At 35.9% G+C, this 25,436-nt stretch overlaps 1 protein-coding gene across 1 annotated transcript in view; it reads left to right on the forward strand.

Annotated features, from left to right (window-relative positions):
• The window catches only part of SHOC1 (shortage in chiasmata 1), a 64,285-nt gene that overhangs the window by 7,496 nt on the left and 31,353 nt on the right, over positions 1-25,436 (forward strand). The window contains exons 2-11 of the mRNA XM_087742234.1: positions 1,244-1,317; positions 4,860-4,989; positions 5,593-5,674; positions 10,071-10,261; positions 15,617-15,779; positions 17,686-17,788; positions 18,487-18,643; positions 20,017-20,124; positions 23,583-23,712; positions 24,544-24,638. Coding sequence (XP_087598360.1) covers positions 1,244-1,317; positions 4,860-4,989; positions 5,593-5,674; positions 10,071-10,261; positions 15,617-15,779; positions 17,686-17,788; positions 18,487-18,643; positions 20,017-20,124; positions 23,583-23,712; positions 24,544-24,638 — 1,233 coding nt within the window. The remainder of the gene's footprint in view (positions 1-1,243; positions 1,318-4,859; positions 4,990-5,592; positions 5,675-10,070; positions 10,262-15,616; positions 15,780-17,685; positions 17,789-18,486; positions 18,644-20,016; positions 20,125-23,582; positions 23,713-24,543; positions 24,639-25,436) is intronic.

The following is a 25,436-nucleotide window of genomic DNA, read 5'->3' on the forward strand; positions in this document are numbered from 1 at the left end:
CTCAGCAAGAACAAAAACATCAGTGTGTTATCATCAACATTATTCTCATCCTAAATCCAAAAACACAGCACTATACCAGCTACTAAGAAGAAAATTAACTCTATCCCAGCTGAAACCAGGACAGCATCCCCAGTGGTTTTGGTCCACTGGTTGGGTTCACCACTGTCTCCAACCATCCACACTCCTTCCATCAGAAGGTTCCCCTCTACTTCATTCTGCATCTGATTTTATACCTTATTCCCTCTTTCTTTTATTTTCCTCAATGCACCTTTTTACCTCCCGTGCACTTCCTTTTCTCTGCCCAGACTCCTCTCAAGTAAGCAGCCAGCCCCTAATTACTTTTTCTTTGTTAGTCCCAATTCTGTTACATCCATACCCAAATCTGGTATTTCCAATGCTGTTCCCTAGGCAATTTTAGCCTAATATCATGTTACTGATACCTTCTGGTATGTATATGCAGACAGCCTTGTGTCACAAGTTTCCCTTATGGCCCTACAATTCACGTTGGTTACGTTTAATTTACATTGTACACTTTTTGGATAGAATTATTGTACTTTAGCCTTGACTGTCCTACTTAATTTTACTTGAGAGCAAGTGTTCTCTTACCTTATGTATACCTGAGCAACAATATATTTTGTTTTGCACTCACAGTGTACCTCTGTCCTTCTATAGTTTTCATCTCACTCCTGGTTCCCATCAGGAGCATCAACTAGTTTAGAGACCTAGTGTTCCAGCAAGACCTCTTGCTCTCAACTAGCCTATACAATCACCTTTTCCCTTGTAAAACTGGAGGGAAAAAAAGTCCCCTCATAAATACATGAGACAGTGAAAAGTTAATCATTCAGATAGCTGAACTACTATCTTTAAAAGTTAATTTAGAATCCATAAAAATTAATTGAATCAGCTCAATTCTCAAAATTATTGCTTAGGGGAGGTAATTTGTATTGTCTACATTCACTTAATCGTTTGAAAGGTTTTCTGTGAAACAAACAGCAAGAAGCATAGCTAAAATCCTTTGGATAGAAATCAGCTGTCTGTGGTCTGTAGTTAGTCTGTTACGTCCTTCCAAAGGAATAATACTGAATGCTTTGGGTAGCCTTCTATAGGAAATTCAGTCCGAGGTGCATGTGCTAGCAAAAATTACAAAGTTATTCTTGTTGAACCTTAATTTCAACATTCTGTTTCAACATTTTTGCATGATATAGGGAGTTTTTAACTAATCCATATTCTGTATATCTTCTAGACGAAGTGTTGAAAACATCACAAGACAAGATGTTTGCAGCTTTAAAGTATCACTCAACAGACTATTTATATGAGGTATAGTTTTATTATTTCTCTTAGTATTCTGAAAGAAATATGGCAGTAACTGAAGAAAAGATTGAGTGCACATTAAAAAAAGCTATAGAGAATTGCCTTCTTAGGAATTCTGTTTCAGTGAGGCTGTTGTACTGCACTTGCTGGGATAACATAGTGAAGTGATTACAGTTTTTTTTAATAAAAAAGTAAAGTACAATTTTGCCAAAACTGAAGCGCATGATCTTTTTTTAGTGTCTGTTGCACTTATAATTGTGTTTTATAGCCAGTTTCCTGCTTAGAGCTTTCTTTGGAGAGTGCACTGTGCCTTCTAATGCATAAAATTCAATTAATTACCTTTTTGGAGAACGAATACAATTTTCTACCTATTTTAATATGTATTAAGATAGTGATACACAACACTGTTTTCCCTACTGATGGTAGGAAAGAATTTTTATAATGTTTTAGATTAAAGTCATGGAGAGCAGATGTTTTCTCAGATCTATAATGAATATTTTGGCTTTATAGATGTTGATCAGTTAAGACATAGAAACCTTATGAAGTCTTGTTTTCCTTCCTGTCTACGTCTGTGTGATGTTACCAGCTGCTTATCACTGAAGCACACTGTCTTACTTAATTGAACTTTTACCTATTTACATTTTCAAAGAAAGCCTGTGAGCCAAATGAAAAACTTCTCCGGCAGAGTGGTGCTTTGCCAAGAGGGGACATTTCTAACGTGTGAACAGAATGAGACAGTGAGACATGATGCCTTCAAGAGTTCAGTGAGAGTGCAAGTACATACACAAGCACTTCTGGCACATAGCTGGAGAAATGCAGCCTGGGAAGTGGTCCAGCAATAGTACTTGCGGGTAAACTGAGATCCACATTATGAAACACATTGCCCACATCCCTTTCCTTAGAATGCAGGAATTGTTCCGTATAGTACCTGTGTATGTGCCTAGTGTTTTCTTGGATTGTAGCAACCAGAACTTCTTTTTCTGTTGTAACTCCAGCAGTATGCAATCTGTCATTCAATATTTGTGTGAAAACCTTCTCACATTAGTTCCATTCAGTTTGATCTTCAGATGTTTCTGTGTTATCTCTGAATAAAAAATAGGCGTGTTAGCAAAACATGTTGTGGGCTATCATACAAAAGAGAAGCATTACAATTAATGTTTTTTCTTGCCTAAATTTTGAGGAGTAGGGTGGTGCTGACAGCAGAACAAATGAAAAGTGGTAGAAGAGAAAGGTTTAGTAACCTGCTGAATGGCTGCTCTGCAACAGAGTGTGAATGTTGCTCTGTAATACTACCAGAAGGGGTTTGTAGATGTGATCACACATTTAAAGGTATTACAGACTTGACTGTGCAAGGGATATACTGTGCTAAAACTGCAGCTTCTTGTTCCACTCTAACGTCTACCCTCCTGCTAGAAAGTACATGATATATCAAGTGCACTTGCCTAATGCTTCCAATTCTTAGGAAATGCTGGAATTTGACGAGTGTATCAAACTCTGATTCTTGCACACATCTGGCTCAACTGGATGTGGAATCCTGCTCTTAATGTATTTGTTACGCATTTTTATCAACCCCAGATACAGTTTTTCCAGCTGCCCAGTATAAATTTATCTTTGAAGAAAGAAGCCTTTTCAGTCATTAAAGACACAAGAGTTAGATTCCTTACGCTACTGAGTGTTGTAGGTGTGATTACAAAGTCAGCTTGGAAGTTCAACATTCTCTTATGTTATAAACCGACAATATATGTAAGCTGCATGGAACTATAAAAATGCACATAATATCTCCCAGTTAGAAGAGAAATTTGGATAGACCTTTACATTTCCTTGAGAAACAGGGGTAAATATGCACTGATTAAATGCCATAGCCATTAATAATGGCCTTGAAAAACACTTTTATATATTTGAGAAAGGCAAGAAAGGCTATGCATTAGCAGACTTTGTAAAGTGAACTAATTCAGCTTAACCTGTATACTTAGAACAACTTAATTTAAAAAGTTCTATAAAATGCAGAGTTCTCCTGTTTTAAGGCCATTATCTGTAATGATAGCCCTAGGACGTATTTGTTCCACTTTACAAACATCAGTGATTGAAAACAATTTTAGCTATTAAGCTAAAGTTAGCCTCAGTAAAAGTACATACTGGTGTTTAAAATTTCTTTCTGATCTCTGGCATATTATTGCTTGTATTTACTTGTTCAGTAGTTTCTACTTAAACTCCAGCAGGTCATTCTTCTGTAACCTAAGAGTACTTTGAGAGCTGCTATGTCACAATCCTTACAGCTTGTTTTACTGAAGAGAAAGGTTATCATCAGCTCTTTTTGTTCCTGTGATCTCTACCAGAGAGTACTTTATTTTATGTACTTCATTTTATGATAAGTGCAGTTGTTTTAGCAGTAACTTCAATACAGATTACTTAAACTAATAAATGGTCAGTAACACGTAGAAGACCTAGGTCCAGTTATTCTGTAGTTGTCTGTTTCTGCCTTCTTTGTTCAGAATTTGTGAAGGAAAAGATCACTGTGGAAACATCATGCTTTCACTTATGCAAGAGGGAATGCATTGGATCAGTATGGTATTTATAAATTTTTTACAAGAGCCTTCTAAAGAAATGGTGCTATGATGGCAGTAGTTTTTGCCTTTTTTGTTAAAATTAACTGGCATTTACAGCATTGTAACTATCCCACAAAGGATTAAACTGAAATGGAAAAAGGATCTGTAATGGTGACCTTTCACAGAAGTGACGGTGTTCATTCACATTGCTTCCCATGTCTTTTTTTTTTTTTTTTCCCCCTCCCCATTTTCTCTCTGCTATACAGGAGGGTTTGACAAGTGCACCAACAGCACTGTTGTTCTGGTAGCAATCCAAGTCAGCGAACTATTTCTAGTTTGTCAGCTGAAATGTCTAAATGGTACAGGCTGTAACTGGCTTGACAGCATATGCTGAAATGGGTGGACATTTCTAGGACCTGAAGCAACAGAGCTGTTGTTTATTGAAGGTGGTCTTCAGTGAAGAGTTACTGAAGTTGCCACATTGACTATTTAATTCTAGAATTCAGTTGATTACTACCATGCTCTCCTGTTGTTTTCATTGAAGATAAAAGGATTTGTAAAGGGCTTTTGTTAGTTCTTAATGGCACATGAAAGCTGAGAGGCTTTAGAATATTATGAGCACTTAAAACAACAATAGTAGGAATGATTTTAAATTGTTTCTGGTCAGCTTATACACATGTGTCCGTTCAGGAGACCAATGCAAGTGTTAAGATAAGCACTTGCAACTGCACACGCAAAGTTTAGGAAAGTGTAGATAGGCATATGTGCAGTTTTGCATGTGCAGAAGTGTAGATTAAAAGTTAACTATCAGGTCAGGTAAATGTTAGTATCTTCTCTTAGTTTGGACTCGGTTTTACAAAAAAAATAAAGTTTAAATATAAAATATCATGTTCTAGTAGAAAACACTTGAAAACAGTGGGACTGTTTGAAGAGGTAGTGCACAAAAAGAAAAAGAATGGAATTGCCTCTCTCATAATTTTATCACATGCCTTTTTTGTGCAGAGCATGGCAAGGCAGAAGTTTTCCATCCGGAGATTGTCACTTTGCTTTCCTCCCTGTTTACATCAAGATGAAAAGTATCATCTCACTGGACTCTTTGCTGATGATAAGTATAGGAAGCCATGGACTAGAAGTAGGTTATCTAGTCCTTAAGTTTTAGTTTAGATTTACTGTGCATTAAAGGAAAAGCTTGTGTTTGTACATAATATGATAAGTCTGGTAAAAAAAATAAAATATTTCCGGGAGTAGCAGTATGTCAGTTCATATAGCTCTTTAAGGTAGAACGTGTTCATTGCCTAAGTAGAAACAAATGGGTAATGGATATTTATTTGTGTATGGCACCATAAATGAGGGTGATATTTGATTAGTTTGTAGAGATCTCTGGAAAACTTTCTGTCTGGACATGTGGTTATGGAAGAAAAGCAATGATCAGAGATAAGTAAAATACTAAATCTGGTTAGTTGGGAGAGGTTGAAAGATCATGCTGAGGTTTTGAGATGCGGAAAAAACTGAGGATTTCCAAGCATAGAGGTAAACATATATATAAAAGTATTTGCATCTTTCTGGTGTATTTGCATTTACTTTTTCTAATGGAAACTAAAAGCTTTGTTTCTTCTGTACATCCTGTGTAGAGTTTGGTTAGCCTATGCAATGATTGATGGTTTGATCAATACATAAAAATAAAAGTTACTTTTAATATTTTCTGTGTGATACTGTTTCTCTCTTTTTCTGTCAGTTACTTCAACACAGAACATGATCGCTATTTCAGTATTGGATCAATGGAAGAAAAGTTTATCTGTGGAGGATTTCCTGGAAAAGTCAGTAACCTTAAGTTAAAAACATAAATGATTCCTTTGGTATCATTCAGGTATTTTGTGAATCATAAGCTAATGATGATAACAGAATATGGAAATGTTTTCTGACCATAGCAACTGTACAGAGCGCTGGACCTGTACACTGTAGCAGATAGCTTAAAGATGCCTTTTTCACTAAAAGTAGTATTGTGTTTTTATGGAGTTCTCTGCTTCTTTATCTCATTTTTGTAACGGTTGTGTAATCTATTTATGACATTGGAGAAAGTCTCTGAAATCTGTGCATGAACATGAAAATAAACCATGAGGACATTTTCCCCCCTCCCTCTCTATGATGGTTATCTCTTGTAACTGTAGATGAAGCTATTCGAAGAAGAGTATCTATAAATCTTTGAAAATGTGTGAAAGGCAGCTATAAAAACTCACTTGCATTATAGCAATTGAAGATAGATATATTTATTTTAAAATTATATATATAAAGTCAAAATATATCAAATGAACTCTGAAATAGAGTTTGTTTTAAAAACAGGTTTGCAACACAGACTTTACAGGATACATAAGACATGAAAGAAAATTATGGTTCTGTGAAACCAGTAAATTGTGTGTATTTCTGCTCTCAATCATCAGTGTGAAAGAAAGAAAGAAATTACATTTGTGCTTTTACAGGCCAGTCTAAAATCTATGTTATCTTCAAATCTGCATAAAAAAATGGTTGTGAAGAAAACTTGTGGTTGGAGAATTAAGTTATCATGTACAGAAAATGCCAGCACCAGGCTTGCCAGCACCTCGCAGTGGCACTCTTCTGTGATTTCACTATGATACAGTCTGTAATTGCATTGCTACATACTATTTTTTCGGCATAACCCTCTGCTCATTCATGGGACAGAAACGATCTTGCTCATAGAGTGGATCAAGGCTGTGCAGAGAATGATGTGGCTCTCTGTGAAATTCCGCCTCTGTTGTAGCAATGGAGGAGTGCTTTTCCTGTAGAAGTGGTACTGAATGAAAAGGAAGTGCATAGGTCTTCAAAAACACAGTTACTGCAGGAGAAAAAAAACCCCAGAATAAAAAGCACATAATGGGAGTTTTTCTGGGGAAAAAAAAAAAAACAACTTTTACCCTTAATTTAAAAGGACAGTTAATGCTCTTGGTGTTCTGTGTAATTCTTTGATCATTAGTTAATAATCGTAATGGACTCTGGAGAGGCTGTGTTTTCCTAGTATTATGTAATTCCTGGAGCTTAGTTAAGGAAGTTGAATGCTGCCTGGGGACTGATTCCAGTTTTGGCTTTGTCAAAAGTCCTGTGTGATTTTGGGCAAGTCATTTGAACCAAAAACTCTGCAGTTATCCGGTGAATGTGCTGCTTTTATTTTCTGGCAGACCTAAAGAAGATCAGTGCTCGTAACTGAAGTTGATTGGAGGGTACTAGTGCTTTAACACAGAAAAATGCCAAATACTTTGAAAGACTAGGAGTTTGATGTCTTAGATAGGCAGCCAGCATGAGTATCTTGGTTTTGTTCTAGAGAATGTAGATTATAATATTACCATTTTTTATGGGAATCTTGTGAATATTAATGAGTTCATTTTCTGTTTTTCTCACAGTGCTATTAGAAATCTCCAAGATAGTGTATTTGTATTCAGCTTAGGTTTTGTTAAATAGCCTACAGCCATATGCTCAATAGAGAAGATAAGAGCATTGAACAATTTCAATTACTCAGTCAACCACAAGATTTGGAAAAAAAGTTGTTTATGATCACACCTTTACCAAACACAGTGCCTACTAAGGCATAACATAGCGTCAGTTTTTAAACAGGGTCAAACTCCAGTTAAAAGTTTTCTAACGTTTCAGTGACTTCCTTTGTAACTTTCAACATTATTTTGATAAGGATTTTTAATACAACTTCTCCTTTTCTTTTTCAAAAAAAGAAAAGAAAAGCAACAAATAACTGGAAAATGTTCTCAGCTTTGGTCCTTTGGATCCAAAGCCAAGTCTTTACCTTCTGAACACAACAGTGAGATAAATATTTTATAAGGCTTTGTAGGAGAATTGAGTGCGTTTCCTTGTGATGCTTGCATTCCTCTCTTGGGTTGATGTGAAATGCACTCTATAGGCTGACAGCCATTCTCCTCATTTCATGTCTCTCTACAGTTCAGACAACTAACATGTTGAAGAGGCTAACTTTTAGCTGTATAGGCCCTCCTTTGCATCTTGTCCTCAGGCTTGCAGTACTAAGTGAAGAAATATCTGAATACTTTTAAAAGTTTGGACCTGAAGCCCTAACTCTCCCCTGACATTTGAGTTGTAAAGAGTGTATATTATGTGAAAGTTGGCTATTTTTAACTGCTGAACATAAAAAAATGGAAAATTAAAAAAAGTAAATAATATTAAAGAAAAGAACAGTTTTGCACAGATGCAGAAATTTTGTTGTGCTACAGAAATAGCAACATCAAAGTAAAAAAATGTACTTAATTGTTCAGGTTGCCAAAACCAACCTGGAAATCTTGTTTTGGAGGCTTGCACTTGAATAGCTTAACTGGGGTTGGGCTAGATAACCTCCAGAGGTCCCTCCCAACCTCAACCATTTTGTGATTCTGTGATCCTGTGAACTGGAAGCATTTGATTATATTTTCAGGTTTTAATTCAGTCTGGCATATATCAATGTAACCAGTACATCACTGTATTTTCAAAGAAAACTAGATAGACTTTGAGATTTTACGACAAAAAGGTAATTAAAAAATTAATTGCATCTGAAATTATCCTGCCTTATAATGAGCTTGAGTGATAGGTTTAGATTAATGCCAAAAGCTGCACTGAACAACAATTGAAATTACATTCTGCATCTTCAGAAAAAAATGAGACTATTGTAGCAATATAATCATCTTTGCACCTTCAGAGAGTGATAAACATTATGAGGATGCTGCAAAACCCATGCAAAGATATCACCCAAGATATTGTCTAGACTAATAACAGTACCAGAAAAACAAATTCCCGAAGAAGTTGTTATAAAGATACAGTGTGGTTTAGATATCAACAGTGAGGAATTCAAGAGTCAGTTAGATGCCTTCTCAAGGGATATTAAATGCCAAGAATGAAGAAGTTTATTAGACCAAACAGCATTTACTTTTACCTGTTGTTGTAGCACTTAAGTTAGTCATAACACCTAGATAAATCTGAGGAAGTCAGTGTGTGTATTAGACTCCAGTTACAGAAGATTTGAGATTATTTCACTTAATGTATTTTAAAATGAAGTGGGCTTAGTCTGTGTATCAGTGAAAAACTAATTGGAGTGAGACTAGGAAATAAGGAGCCAGGAGTTAAACTTAGGAGGAAGAGATGTGTTTGTGCTTCAGGTTCTTCAAGTGCTTTGCATTCTGTTTAAGGTAAGTAAAGAGAATCTAAGTAACTCAGATATTTTAGTGGTTTCCCTGTGAGGAGGACCAAGCAATATTAATACACATAATTCATCACAAATCATAAGTATTCCTGGTGGGGAACGTAATATACTGCCATGCATTTGCAAAGCAAGATGTACACAAAAGAGATAGGAATGAACAGTAAATATGGTAGGTGGTTTATTTTGGATATTTAAAACTTGACCTACAGTAAATGTTTTTTCAGTAGATTTACTGTTAGTAAGAACAGGGAGTGAATATCACGACAACTAAATTTATAGATAACACTGATTTCTTTCTAGTAGTCAAAACAACAGATGACACGAAATAAGCAAGATATTATAATCTTTTCAAAACTGGTTAGAAACAGGCACTAAAACGTTCTGCTGTTGTCATTTAAACCAATGGTAGGCATTTTCTCTGGAGTACTGTGTTCACTGCTGTGTATGGCTCACAGGAAAACTGTAGTCCTGGAGTTGTATAAAAAAAAGTGTAACTGTCTAGTTGAAAGATGTTAGATTTATGGTTTGGCATAATAATTATCAAAGGATGTCCCAGATATGCTGATACATAATATGGTTATAACTGAGTTCAGTATCTTTGGATTGCTTATCATAAGATTCAAAACATTCTGTTCTAAGACTCTGCTCAGAAGGTGGCTGCTCTGTTTTAACACTAGGCACAAGTTTTTACTACTAAATAGGGGCTTTGTGTACATTTTTTATGCTTTTCTGTATGCCTAAAAATTTAGGTGACTAGATTAGGAGAGGTGATATTTTGACATAAGCTTTCTCTTGGGGAAGAATTAAACATGTAATTTGACTGTGGATCTAGTGAACAGTGATAACAAGTCTGTAATTTCCAATCTTCTTCAGTGAACATGGTGATTAATGAACTTCTTAGAGTATCTTTTTGAGTGTTGTTGATTCACTGAAGAGTCAGAGAAGTTATGATAGTGCTTTTACAGCAGCTTAAGTATCAGATTTTCTTTTTTTTTCCTGCTTTTTAGGAAACCTATCTCTTCTGTAGAATTCCATATTAGTAATGAATTAATAGAAGTTATTCCAAGTTCAAATCCCTGTTCTCAGACTGACATCGACGGACCTTTTTTACTTATGAAGAATGTTTTTAAGGAAGAATCCACCCAAGACAAATATTTGAAGACTGACTATGCCACTGAATTTAAAGAACAATGGCAAGGTAAATTGTTTAATGCAGCGTGTTCTAACTCTTTGTGGAGTTAGCTTGTTAACTTCCATAATTTTTTGTGCAGGGTCCGTAGACATTGAAGAGATCATTTGGGTGATCACAGCCTTTGCAATTGCAGAAGTTATAACCATTTAAGAGAGATTTATTCCCTGGAGAAGCAGGGCTTGTCTTAACAGTTCAAGATAGATGCAAGCCAAAAGAAGTTTCAGGCTGATCAAACATATGGCAGAAGGTGACAAAAAGTATCAGAATAAGTAGATCTTACCAGGCATTGATCAAAATGCTGATAATTCTTTGTTCCTCAATAAAATTAGATCCCTGTGGCATGTTCTTTTACCATGTCAAGGAGGGAAAGAAGAAAGCAGTTTCTGCTTTGTTGCTGGGATGGAGATGATATAGTTCAAATTGGATAGTGTTCCTATGTGTTTTCTGAAATTTTATACTTAGTAGTGCCCTAATAGATATAATGAATTCTGATCACAGAAAGCAAAATGTTGAGTAAGTGTTTGATTCAACTATATTATGATTTATTATTCTGAGCTATCAGGTTTATTTTTTCAATACAGGTTTTTTGTATATTTGTCAATTATATTATTTTAGAAAAGGAAAGTAATGTAATCATTTACGAAGAGTTTTTTCCCCTCATTCACACAGAGGAGGCAGGTGGTTCTTGATACGACGTTGTACACGATAACATTTACTGGGAACATAGTATCAACAATGCAAGTGTATTACAGTTAATAATTGAAAGACAGTAATCTTAATTCATCTGATTAAGTAATTACCTGATTTTTTTTTCAGTTAGGTAGCATATGGCAGAACGTTTCAATAATAAAGCTCTCTATATTGTGTGCTTACAAAGAGAATAAAAATAACTCAGATGGTGCTTTCCTGTGTCTCAGCTATTACTTTCTTAGGAACAATCAAGAGAGCTAAATTTCCATGGATGGAAGTCTCTGAAAGAAGAAAAAAAGTATAAATTTCATAAAATATTTTATATTTTTTGAAGTTACAGGTTATTATTGTGCTTAAACAAACATAAATAGGCAAGCTAAAGAGACTGGTTTTTTTTATGGGAAAACATTAAATTATTCACTATTCTGTGACTGTTTTATTGAATTAGCAGATCAATAATTATCTTTCAATGTAACTGATGTGTTACTACTTTTTCTAACCTTCTGTTTGCGCTAAAGAATGAAATGTTAGCAAAAGTCTGTTGACTTTTGAGGGAAGTATTAATTCTGACATTTTTAAAAGCTGCCATTCTGAAAGATTTGCAAGCTATTTTGTGTCATTGAGAACCTGCTAATTAATGCCAGCTAACCTGCTAGCAGCACAAAGCTAACTAGGTTTCACTAAAGGCATGAAGATACATACAGAGAGTGCAAAAACATGGAAATTTACTAATAAATAAAAATTATTAGAAGTGGAGTACTATGGGTGATATGACATAATTATCTAAGCTGTATTGAAAAAAATAAGAAAGAACATGATCTAGGATTTGAAATGATCTTTTAGAATCTGTTTTCCCAATAGAGGAAGATTATATTTGAATTCTAAATAGCTTGTTTTATCACTGCAAGATTTTTTTTTTCTACCAGCTTGTGCATATTAAAATGTTTCATGGTTATTTCTGTTAATGTAACCCCGTTCTTCCTTTCAGAGAACAAAACCCAGTTTCTTCAGTCATTTCACTTTTTAAAAGTGTAATGTAAGAAATAATGCATATAATACTTACTAAGAGCTGTAGCGTTTAAAGGTTCTCGTTAAAGCAAAAAAAGTTTCCAATAAGGTTGTGAAGTTTAGTGTAATAGATTATGCACACATTTAAAAAGTAGCTAGTAAATTATTACTGGACTATAGCAGTGGAAAATGGTAAGAAAGTTAAAACCTATGAAATATGAAGCACATTGATTGGAAAGCTAAAAACTTAATTTGGTTCAGTCAGTAACTGTAGAGTTCTAATCTTCCCAATTATACGAGATTTATATTAGATTGCAAACAAGTTTTCAATAATTAGCATACCGTTAATAGCCCTTCTGTTTTGCATATGTTGTTTGTTATGAGAGAGGTCACAGTGGAATGACAACCATCTTTGCACCATTAAGCTGAAGAGCACTAACTTTACACTAGCACATGATATCACTGGTAGCGAAATCCCCATTCAAACATGAACTGAATATTTGCTCCCTGATTGATAAAGTACTTGAGCACATGCTTTAGTCTATTAAAGTTCTTTTCTTAAGTGCTTTGATGATCAGAAATTACTGAATCAAAGAAAGTGATGATACTGCATTCAAGTTACAATTCTGAAAAATAATCATATTAAAAAATGTGTAATTGCACTCCCTAAAATCACAAAGTGGCAACTCGGTTCAGTTTTCTATGGATTTCACACACTGGCATTTTTGAATTTCAAACTCTACCTATTACTCCAGCAGTAAAATTATGTATTAGGAAAGCAGTTAGGTATGTGGTTGCATCTGTTCACTTCAGGAGGGCACTTCAGTAAATGCGTAAGTGCATTCTTGTGAAGGCATGCTTTCCTGAGGTGGGGAGTAAGAGGTTAAAATATGTCAAAATTAACAAAGAAGTGTACTAATTAAAATATTTGAATCACATTAGAATAATGATATTAACTGAAAAAACCCTCCTTTTTTCGTACACTTTAGGTAGTAGAGCCACTCATAATAAAAAGATACAATATAAATTAATATAATAAAAAATAATAAAAACTATAGCTAAATTAGGATAATAAATGCAAATCAAGGGCAAAGGTGTGCCTTATTTGACCTGATTTAGTGTTAGGATATTAGGAGTTATCCTGCTTTCTTTGAATTAACAAAAATTAAATGAGAGATTGTTTTGAGGACAGCATGATCAAGTTTATGTCACTGAAGCAGCCTTTATTTTCTGATTTATTTTAGCACCTAATTTTGCAACCACTATTTGCCTGAATATTGAGGTGCTTCCTGCTTTGATTTCGTGGTTGCCTGAAGAAAAGGAAGAAGAATAAATCAGGGATTTTGTAAATTGCATCAGAAGAGATGTCAGTTTTTTTACTGGGGTTATTTTAAGCTACCAGAAGCTTTAGTAGCCTCTCCTAAACTGTTTGTCTCATTAAACAGAGGCATTTTATAATGAGGCATTTATTTTTTTAATTGATAGATTTAGAATTATATTGTAGAATCATAGAATCATAGAATCATTAAGGTTGGAAAAGACCCTTAAGATCATCGAGTCCAACTGTTAACCTATCACTGCCAAGTCCATCACTAAACCATGTCCTCCAGCACTACGTCTGCCCTTCTTTTAAATACCACCAGGGATGGAGACCCAACCACTTCCCTGGGCAGCCTGTTCCAGTGCCTGACTACCCTTTTGGTGAAGAAGTTTTTCCTAATATCCAACCTAAACTTCCACTGGCGCAGCTTGAGGTCATTTCCTCTTGTCCTATCACTGGTTGCTAGGGAGAAGAGGCCGACCCCCACCTGGCTACAGCCTCCTTTCAGGTAGTTGTAGAGAGCAATAAGGTCTCCCCTCAGCCTCCTCTTCTCCAGACTAAACAACCCCAGCTCCCTCAGCTGCTCCTCATAAGACTTGTGCTCTAGACCCTTTACCAGCTTCGTTGACCTTCTCTGGACACGCTCCAGCACCTCAATGTCCTTCTTGTAGTGAGGGGCCCAAAACTCAACACAGGATTCCAGGTGCAGCCTCACCAGTGCCAAGTACAGGGGGACCATCACTTCCCTCGTCCTGCTGGCCACACTATTTCTGATACAAGCCAGGATGCCATTGGCCTTCTTGGCCACCTGGGCACACTGCTGGCTCATGTTCAGCCCGCTGTCAACCAACACCCCCAGGTCCTTTTCTGCCAGACAGCTCTCCAGCCACTCCTCCCCAAGCCTATAGCATTGCCTGGGGTTGTTGTGACCCAAGCGCAGGACCCAGCACTGAGCCTTGTTGAATCTCATACAGCTGGCCACGGCCCATTGATCCAGCCTGTCCAGGTCCCTCTGTAGGGCCTTCCTACCCTCCAGCAGATCGACACTTCCACCCAACTTGGTGTCATCTGCAAACTTACTGAGGGTGCACTCGATCCCCTCATCCAGATCATCAATGAAGGTGTTGAACAGGACCAGTCCCAATACTGAGCCCTGGGGAACAGCACTCGTGACTGGCCGCCATCTGGATTTGACTCCATTCACCACCACTCTCTGGGCTCGGCCGTCCAGCCAGTTTTTAACCCAGCGCAGAGTGCACCCATCCAAGCCGTGAGCAGCCAGCTTCTCCAGGAGAAAGCTGTGGGAGACAATGTCAAAGGCCTTACTAAAGTCCAAGGAGACAACATCCACAGCCTTCCCCTCATCCACTAAGTGGGTCACCTTGTCATAGAAGGAGACCAGGTTAGTGAAACAGGATCTCCCTTCATAAACCCATGCTGGCTGAGCCTGATCCGCTGGTTGTCCCGCATGTGCTGCTTAATGGCACTCAAGATGATCTGTTCCATGACCATTTCTTCAAGGGGATCTGTTTGCGTTAGCAGTGTAAAACAGTTTGGGGGGAACGTAATCAGTATCTGTTGTTCCCAGCCACTAGGAAGGAAAGGAGGGTTATTACAGATAGTGAGTCATCCAGGGAGTGAAAGGGGGATGTGGGAGGCTTCCATGTTGGTAAAAAATAAGGAAGAAGAACAAAAAATTCCCTTTTACCTTCTATATTTATTATATATGTGTAATGTATGCGTGTACATATATGTGTATATTACATTGCAAATATAAAGGATTGCATCAAATAGAGTTGTGATTACTGCATCAGTTCTGTCTCATGGAGAGTAGTAGTCTAAATTCAATAGAAATTAAGGTCCATAATATCATCTTTCTTGAAATCATAATAATTTGTAATCTATATTTTTTGTCTACTCATTTTGGAAATAAATTTTTTGTTGTTCAGACTTAGAGAACCTGCATTTAGATGTGTATGGAGAGACTGCCTCATTTCTACATTAAAAATAGCACTGAAATAAGTTTCTCAGCCAAAACTTACCTCAAAAGTTCCTTCATCATACTTTACAATGCAAACAAGGGAATGAAAAGAAAGTACCTTTTCTTTTTAACAGGTGTTATATAAGGCAAAAGAAAACAAGAGCTTGTCACGTGAGCCATTGGCAGTCTAGGCTTTGTTGCATTTAAAGCTTAAAATTCCTAAAATATTTAAAGTAAAAAGTGGTTATTGTTCTGCTGACATTTATAGCATTCCAACAGTTGCTCAACAATTCTCTTTATTTTGGTAGTTCTAATTATGTTTATATTGTTTATTAATGTATTTTTTGTGGTTTTTTTTCAGATTTATGTATGGAAGAGGAATTTGTTTTTATTGATAATCTTGAAAATTTTCGTGAAAAACTGCCTACTTCATCTGTATTTCTGAGCAGACTACATTTTTTTTTAGTGAAAGACCCCCTTTTAGATTCTGAAGGACAGAATTTAACAGAAGAGAACATTTTCAGGTATCTACAAATTGGTGTATAATATTAAACATAAATAATCTGTGCGCAATGCCATTTTAACATCTTCTGTTGTATGTTAACTTTTTAACTAATTTATATTTGCAACAGGTTAAGACTTCAGATTTTCTTCTTACTTATGGAAAAATGAGTAGGATGAAGTTTAGATGCATTGTTTAAGAAAACTGGATACATGAAATCATGTCATTTTTACATTTTCTGTGAAATGTGCTGAGGATTTTAGTTTTGGAATACTGAAAAAATGTCAGTCTTTAAGGGGCCTGGTCCTCCCTCAGACTAACTGATTCCCTATCAGTAAAATGCCACTAAATTTAGTTGGGCCAGGATTTTACACATGCATCCATGTTCCTTCTTTCTCTCCTCTCAGTCATGCTTTCAGTAAATCCATGCTCTTACCCTGCTGAACTGTATTTCTTCAAGTTCAAATGTTAATTATTCTTATGTTTTTGCTCCCTTTCATATTGCTACGTTGATTGAATTTAATTGAATGATGTCTTATGTCAGGAATTTGAACAAACTGGTACATTAAAAAAGGTATAAGTTATATTCACAATGTGCCTAGTATTTTGTCAATATATTCATCTATATACATACACTCATGAAGTCTGGCTAAATTTTGCACTGGTTTACTCCATGTCTGGATGACTTGTATGGCTTCCTTTGCACTTGATAGGGTTGCATGATTCACAAGCAAGGCAAAGCAGATTTTAACTGATTTAACTGTACCTATATAGTAACAGAACAGGGAGAAGTGGGGTGGTTTGCCTGTTTTTTTTTCAAACATGAGCACTGATCTCTCAGTGAGTCTTCGACGTAAGACTATGTGCACGTGTAAGTACTGTAAATATCCAGTGAAGAGAACATGATGCGAATTCTGCAATGACTTCCAGAAATACCAGTCACAGGAGAAAAAAATGCTAGTGTGAACCTTTACAGAAATAGCTCTGACCTGCTGATCTGCAGTTTACTAGCAAAGCCACCAGTGGTCTCAAGGTGGGAGTCCAAATCTCCTAGTGAAGCACACAGGGAGATGCATTTAGATAAAGAGGTACAATTAGACAGACTTTTACTTAAGATAAAATTCAGTGAGCATCCCAAGGCTAGGCGTGGAACAATTTATACTCTTCAGTCTGAAGTATTCCTCCAGGAAAACAGCAGTGTCAGGGACCAATGAGGAAGCTATCCCCCTAAAAAGTCATTACAGATTTAGTGCCTGTAATGGCCACGAGGGGCAAGCCTGATGAAAAGTTTTCTTTCTACTTGAAAAATCTTCATCCCTGTTCTGCTTGTATCCTTGCTTTACGAGGCAAGTGGTAGCCTTACTCCTGAGTTTTACTTCTTGGCATTTTAAAAGTTTGTCAGTTAAACCAGGGAACATACTTCTAGTTTTCGTTTTAATTCATAGTGAGGACACTCTGCCTTCTTTGGTGCTGAATGATTCCTGAAAATAGAAATGAAAAGTGACAAAAGGTAAATAATGTCAATGTTATAGATCATGGAAATTTTGTATATAGCAGAAAAGCATCATATTAGAAGAAAATTAGGTCTGCAGCTTTTGCAGAAAACATTTTTACATGACAGGACTTACATGTTGAGATGATGAACAATTTTAATATGTTGGTTCTTTTCTGTAACTTTTTTAAGGCAGGTCCCAATATTAAGTGGTTCTACTCTGCATATAATGTACTATTTCTTGAAAAATAATTTCAGTTAATTACACAGATTGGTACAGCATCCCTTGGCATTGGTTTCTTAGAAAAGCAAAATGGATTTAGAAAAAAATAATTTTTGCCACTTATATGGCTATGAAAGCTACTGCTAAGACTTTCAGTCTTAGATATGAAGTAATATAAAGAAGTAACTTGCTTTATTTTATGATCTTTTAAAGGGAATGTTTGACTTTCCAAAATGAAATGGAGATGAAAGAGAGTAAAAAAGAATTGCAGGGGATTAAAGAGAACTTCTGTACCATATCTGTACCAGATGAAGAGGTATCATCATGTTGTTTCTTACTGATTATTATATTAGTGATTGCTTTATGTTATGCATAAGTGTTTGTTCATCTGCAAGACATTTTACTGAATTCTTTTCATGCTTGCCAAATATTTGTAGCCTTCGTATTTCCAAGATTAGAAAATACTGGTATTATTTGTGGTTTTTTTAATTCTTGGATGCTATTGTTGGGAATTTCCAGTCTGATTAGCTGTTTCTCCTGGGACCGGATGTGTTGGCAGTTTTATGTAGGTACTGTTACACTAAGAACAAAAATGAACCAGAACAGGAAGCCGTGACATGTGCACGGGAAAGGGAAAGTTCCAAGACATGTTCTGGGATTTGGGGAGCCAGCTTTTTTTGCTATTTTTTGCTATTTTTTGCTCCAGTTTTCAAAATTCTAAAAATAAGCAAACTTTCAATGAAATAAATGAAGATTTTACTTGATTAGGAACTGTAAATTATAAGATCCACTCTTCATACTCCACTGACTCAATTTGAAATACTGTAACACTATTTTTTTTCTCTGTATTGATCAAAGCTTTGTGTATTCTATATAAATGTCATATGATTTCTTTCTTAAAAGCTCTTAGATTGGTTTACAATTAAGCTATTTCAAGATTTTGAAAAAGCTTAGACTGTACAGTAACATCAAAGGAAATTTAGTTACCATTCTGTTGTGATTAATATTTTTCAGGATTTCATGTTGCCTGTTGAGTTAGAATTCTGCAAACCCAGCAAAGGCAGATCAGATTCTGTTAAGATTCCATCATACTTGGAACTGAAAGAATTGTTAAGTTTAGCTCCAGAAAATATGGCTGATGAAGACATGTGCAAAGAGGTGATCAAAGAAGGTGAGGGTTGGTTTTCTTAAATGCTTGACCTGATTTTCCTTTCATTTGCACACATTTAACCCAGTCTAGCTCCTTTATATTCGGTTCACTTATGAATTACATCACAGCCTATCAAATGAGAATGTCTTTGTATGAGACTACGAACTGTGCTATACCAAATTTCTGAGTATTAGAAATGTCTCATCAAGTAGCCAAGGGGAAGTGAACTACTTGCTATTTGGTTCAATCCATGGTTGTGTTGTAATCTTGGAAATAAATGTAACATGAACCGTGATTCATGATATCTTGTCCACCATGAATATAATAATTTAGTGTTATGTTTTCTTATTGGTAATTAAATTTACTGTCAGAGACATCCTTAAGAGGATTATATGCAGTCATACTGTAAAAATTGCTTGTATTATATTGTAACTGCAAAAACAAAAGCAGATTTCTGGAAAAAAAGGGTTAAATATTGCCATGGATAACAGGAATATTCTAAATGACACTAGTAATTTCTTTAAAGGAATTTAAGAAAAGTTATTAAATGCTTTTCTACTACAGATAAGTACAACTTTAATGACAGTTATTGGCTATTGGATCTATGACAGTATTTTGTGTCAGTGACACAAAGACAGTGCCTGGGGTTTAAAAATTTTGATTAAAATTTTGATTAAAATTTTGATTAAAAAAACTAGTTTGCATTGGCTTTGGCAAACAGGTGAGGAAAACCAAACCTTTTGTGGACAGGAAGCAGCTCAAAGAAGCAAGATTCACCCTTCTGAGTGTGGAGGGTGTGTGCTGAATTCTGTTTCTGACAGGGCAGCAGTTTGGAGTAATCCAGTCTCTTATTGAAGACAGGAACAAAACTTTTAACAGTGTATATTTGTCTAAGGCAGTTTTGACTAAGGCAGATTCATGTGCATTCCTCTGATACATTTAGTACATCACAACCTACATGCTATGTTCCAAGCCTGATGACCCAACCTCCACTGTAGAAGTTTGAGGATTTTGTACATAGACGTCAACCTATTATTCTTTTTTGTTCTGTTTTAGTCCTTTTTAGTACGAAGAGAATCTACATGCACAAACTCCTGGTAAACTACATTTAGGCTACCTACTTGTTCCAGAAATCACATCACTGTAGTCATAAGAACTTTGAATAGTTCAGACAGTGACTGCACAATACTGTATTTTTTTTTCTGGCACCTTTAAGAGACGAGACTGAGCACTGGTCTGATCAGCTGTGGCATTTGGGGTTACTAAGCATAACTGTAATTTTTCTTAAGAATATATTATGGAGATTCAATAAAAAGATTAAAACAAAAAAATTGCTCTGACAGGAAAAAGGAATAAATGGTTCATTTATGGCACCTTTTAAAATCTGTTTTCAGATCTCAAAGCAGAAATTACATACAAAATAGAAATTTCCAAGTACTGTCCCATACCGCAAGAGGTTTGCTCCAGTAATAACAGAAGTATGTTGGAATTCTGTGAGTCAGGTAGGAAGATCTACATAAACCAAGGGGTGATATTTAAAACAAATTCTTCAAATGATTGTCCCCGTATTCTGTTCTTGGGAGTACATGCACCATATAGATATAAGATAAGAACATTTGCTTTGTGTAATCTACTATTTTGTACCTGCAACGTAAGCAGATAGAAGTGCCATACTCCTTTCGAGAGTTTTAAAAGCTAAACACAACGAACTTTGCGGTTCCTTCATGTTGCTTTTGGCTGCAAGTGGTGTCTATATCTTTTGCACTTGATTAGCTTTTTAGATTTTTTTTATGTAACAACTTATCTACCCAGAGAGGGCGGAGGAAAGTTAAGGCAGATTGATTAAAATCGTGGAGTCAAAGAGCACAGTTTAAAGTTTGTTGAAGTCTTATGTAAATGCTTTCAAAAGAGGGTGATGAAGGACAATCCAGGGAGAAGTACTGAGTTTATAACTTCTAGAGCTTCAAAACTCCTGTGCAGACATTTTGGTTTGCAAATGGTGTAGTAACATTTTGTGATTGAGAAATTAAGTCACATAGTCACCAGAGCAGTTTTCCACAGAAATAAACTGGAAGTGTTGAATACTTGCTAATGCGTGCATTGAATCCTGGCTTCTCCTACACTGGCATCAGGAAATCTTTTGTATGTACCCACCTTTAACAGCTTGAAAACTCATTCAGGCATGCTGGTTACAATGCATAACAATGCCAGACAGGTTTGGTGTATGACTGTTCAGACTAATTATCCAACCATAGTTGGATTTCTTCAAGTTCCAGGTGTAATCTCTCAAAATAATGGATATTCTTGCCAGCCCTACTGTTTTCACAGCTTAATGTTGGCTGGCTAAGAGAGGCAGAAAAATGGCTGTGCTGGTGACATTTTTCACCTTTAATTTCATGCAGAAAAGCCTGCACATACAGTGACATTTACAAATGGATGTGATCTGGGCAGAGTGGCAATACATGAATAAACATGTACGTCTCATCCTAATGTGTATCCTGTCTTGGAAAAAGTCTATCCATTATTGCATTGGACAGTAGCAGTATTATCCTCCAGTGCATGCTCACTTGGTAGTTTTCCATCCAGGAGTTACTAAAATCCTTGAGAAATTTTGAATTTTCTCCAGACCAAGACCCTTCTTCTTGCCTTGTTTCAATATGATTTAAACTGGTCTGATGGTTGTCCTCTTTAGGCTAATTGCATCACGCTCCTGATACTGTATTGTAGTGGGCTTTTGGTGGGAACAATCATATCAGCTCAAAGTTTCTGATATGAAAGCTCAAGGCAAACCCACCATATGTTGTCCCACCAAGACAAAGTTAAACTTAGTTTCCATCTGGAGATTATTGCCTAGCATTATTAACTGTAATCTGAACCTGGTGAGCTGTCTGTCTGCTCTTTACTTCTAAAGCTTATGATAAGCAGGAGGCACTTAAGTGCTGTAGATCTGAGTAGTTTGGGACCCTCCTTTTGTATACAGTGATAACAAGTTGACTATGATCTTATCTAGGATATTGTCCATTCTTCCAGAGCTGATAAGTAGTCAAACCATCTTGAATTGTTTTGAAAAGAAAGTGATGGCATTAATCTTTATTGCAAGTTTGCTGGCTTAGCTCTGCCATTGAATCAGGCAAGATTCAATCATTGGGGCACAGTCAGCTTCCATGTCTTTTTTTTTTTTCAGGATGTACTCAGATCTGTAGGATAGAGACCTGCAAACCTGTGCATGCACTGCTAAGATACTGTTTGATAAGTGCCTGTATGGGGTGTCAAATTTCAGCAGAGACACACTGCCATCTTCTCCTTCTAAGTAATTTTGCTATTTATGAGTTACAGAAGTGAAATATGTTCGCTCGAACGCAGAGAAAAAACAGTCATAAAATAATGGCATTTTCTGTAAACATTTCATTGTTTGCCTTTCTCTCCTGCTAGCCATGGGGATTGCTTATTGATAAAGGGGTTGAGGAACAAGAGAGTTCACTCAGTCATTAATGCTCTGAGAAGAGGAATGGCACCCTGAGTGTAGCCAGAGTTTAACCAAGGTAGCTGGTCAAAATGTTCCAGTCTCAAAGGCAAAAATAACTAGACAAGAGTGAATAGGAATAGTATTGCTCAAAGAGAAATAATTGTTCTTCTTAGATATGTCAAGAATTTTTGCTGTCCTGAGATAACTCCTGTCCTGTTTAAAGAAAAGTGCTAAAATTGTTTCTCGTCACAAAAAACAGTTTGTGAGCTGAAGTTCACAGCAGAAGTTCGTTGAGCTTTTTTTGCTCTAAGTAAATGGGAAAGAAATTATACTGATGAGGAATCTGTGTCTTTCTTTTGTAACCACATTTATTTCTTACCTTTTTTTTTTTTTTTCCCCAGTGTGTACTGTACATTCTCCGGCTTTCTAGCACTGTCCTTTATCCTTCCTGCCATACAATCTGCTTGTTAGGTCGGACAAGGAGCAGCTGTAAGCAGCTGGGCAGGTGACTGATTCGTAGCCTGCTGTGTGCCAGTTGGCCAAACAATGTGTGTATGGTGATTGCAGCTGCTTACTGCCTGTTGGATTGAATAGGGAATTTGTTACAAGTGTTTTTCCATATGGTGGCACTTATTTACTTACAATTTTTCTGGCTGTTAGGTTTCACAGAACATGGAGGAACTGTGTTTTTTGTGACCTCTACTTTCTGGTCAAGCTTAATGAGAAATATTATTAGAAGAATGTCAAAGAAATGAATACCAGGGCAATGGTATGGAATGTCACCAAAATCAATGAAGTTGCAAATTCCTTATTAGATTTGTATAAAAAGCAATAATCCATTAAAATGTCTGCATCTAATATGATTGGCAAAAAAAAGGATGTGAAAATTGAATTGCAGGGGACTTTTAACATGCCAGGTTTGTTTGTATAGTGCTTTTAAAAAATTGGTGTTGTAATTCATTTCAGTGCTCATCCCTAGAAATTATAATGAGTACTAATTCTGCTTGAAAGAGTAATTTTGTCTTTAAAATCCAGACTGTCTGTTTCTGAAGTTCCTGAGTCCATTCATCTGAATGTTACAGCCACCACAATATTGTCTGAAGTCTCTGTCCCATCTAATTAACTTCACTTATGTGTGAACTATTTAAGAAGACCAACAAGGATGAACACTTAATATCAAAACCTCAGCCGTAGTAGCTGATGATTTAATCCTAAAAATCATCTCACATGGGAAGAGTATGTACCGAGAACTACAGTACAGAATGAGTAAAGGAATGTGACCTACACATTATTATCCCCAAACTGTCTGAAAATTAGATGTGAAGTATTTGGCTTTTATTGCTTAAACAGTGAATTGTCCCATGAAAATATTTTGTATTTTAATCCAAAACTTCACTAGTGTAAAATTCCTAAGTACGTGTGTTTCATTCACAAGTAGCTTTGTGATTTAGATTTCTTATTTTTGTTTTGGGTGGGGCTTTATGCAATTTCTAGCTAAATATGTTCCATACCTGAAAGACAAAATGGAAGTACCTTTAACTCCTCCATGCAGACAACAAAGATCACGGCTTAATTTTCTGTGCACAGGACTTCAAGAAGAACCTATTCCTCTTTCTGGTAACAGGTAATGAAAACTTTGTAGTAATAAATCCTGTCATAAACCCTCTAAATCATGAATCCTCAAAATTAGTGCAAAAATAACTTTAGTATATTTATGAATTAGTAGTTAAGTTCTTTGAGACAACTGCACGTATTTTGTGTTTTGTGTGAAAGAGCGAACAGAGTGCTGTGGCTTTTCAGGGGAGCTTGAAAAAAGAAACTACAGTCGCTACTGTAGACCTCTTTCTCCTGGGTGGACTTAATAGCCTGAAAATCCGATATCCTATTAGGAGTAGGCAACAGTAAATATTTATGTATATAGCAATAGTGTATATGCATATGTTTATACATATGGCAAACATATATGTTGAGCAAGTATCACCTACAAAATCTCCAGAAGAGATATAGGAAGAACGTATTGTCTGTGTTTTGGGGATGTCCCCCAACAATGGAATATAAGCCTTTTTATGGTGACATAGGATCAGGATTGCTTCATCCTTTCATTCCCATTTTGTTTGCGAGACTAGCATTTTTTGCCTTGCTATCTTTCTTGCATATGCATGAAGAATTTAAATATCCTTTTGGGGAAGGAACCACAATCTGGATAGAATTTTCATTATGTGCCGGTTTACTTCATGAACCAGCCTTGATGGCTTCTCTCACTCCTTCCTGTTCACTGTGGTTTTGCATGAAGTCACTCTCTATATGGGCAAGAAAAAAATTTCATGTATGAGTGAATGAATGAATGAATGAACTGAAAATTTAGACAGAAAGTAGATCTTTAAAAGATAATTTTGTATAACACATAATGCTGTTAAACTTCATACCTCCAAGCCTTGTTTTATGTTCTTCTTAGTATTTTGATTACAGAGCCCTCTAGAGAATACTTAGAATGTTTGGTATGGCAATCAGAGAAGTATCGGGATAATATGAATGCTCTCTTGCTTATCGGTAAGCATTTCTAATTGATGATCAATTTCTAATTGATGCTGAAGAGTTCCATGTACATGGAGAAAATGTAGCAAAAAAGAATGTTATATTACAGAACACATCTTTTGAGCCATTGAAGTTTATCCAATTAATGTAACCCTCTGAAGATTGGATTATCTGATTCTTTTAGTACATACAAAAAGTTACAGTATGGCTACATAGAAGGTGGTATGTCATGTATCCTTCTATGGAGGTAATTTGAATGAAGTAAGAGTTTTATTTCATCATGAAAATGTTCAGCTCACTACAACTAATTATTTTCAATAACTGTGGTAACTGAAATTTGGTAATCTGCTGAACTCTTTTCTCTGTACTATTTTTCCTTAAATAATGTTTCAAAATAAGTATCAATCGATAAAAAAATCAATGGAAAATAATAACTTGACAAGAGCAGAGTTCATGTTAGGAAGCAAAATATACAAAACCAAAATAAGCTGCAGGTTATTTCTGACAGCACCAGAATACTCATTACCACTGTTCTTTCATTTCATTTCATTTGCCTTCATTTTACAAGTCTCAGGATTAAGTTATGTATGTTGACTTGTTATGTATATTGACTTGTTATGTTGCCCAATTCATTTGTACATTCATTTATAGTTGAAAATAGTGTATGGTAGGCTCATTACTATTTAAGTTTGTTTTTTTTTTTCAGGTAAGGATTCTGTTAAGTCTTTGTAAGCATGACAAGTACACCCACAGATAATGAACAAGATCATTTGTAACTTTAGTAATGCAGCTACACATTATTAGATCTGAAAA

The sequence above is a fragment of the Nipponia nippon genome, unplaced genomic scaffold, assembly GCF_047370975.1.
Source record: "Nipponia nippon isolate SJK-2023a ecotype South Korea unplaced genomic scaffold, ASM4737097v1 scaffold_8, whole genome shotgun sequence".
Classification (NCBI taxonomy): domain Eukaryota; kingdom Metazoa; phylum Chordata; class Aves; order Pelecaniformes; family Threskiornithidae; genus Nipponia; species Nipponia nippon.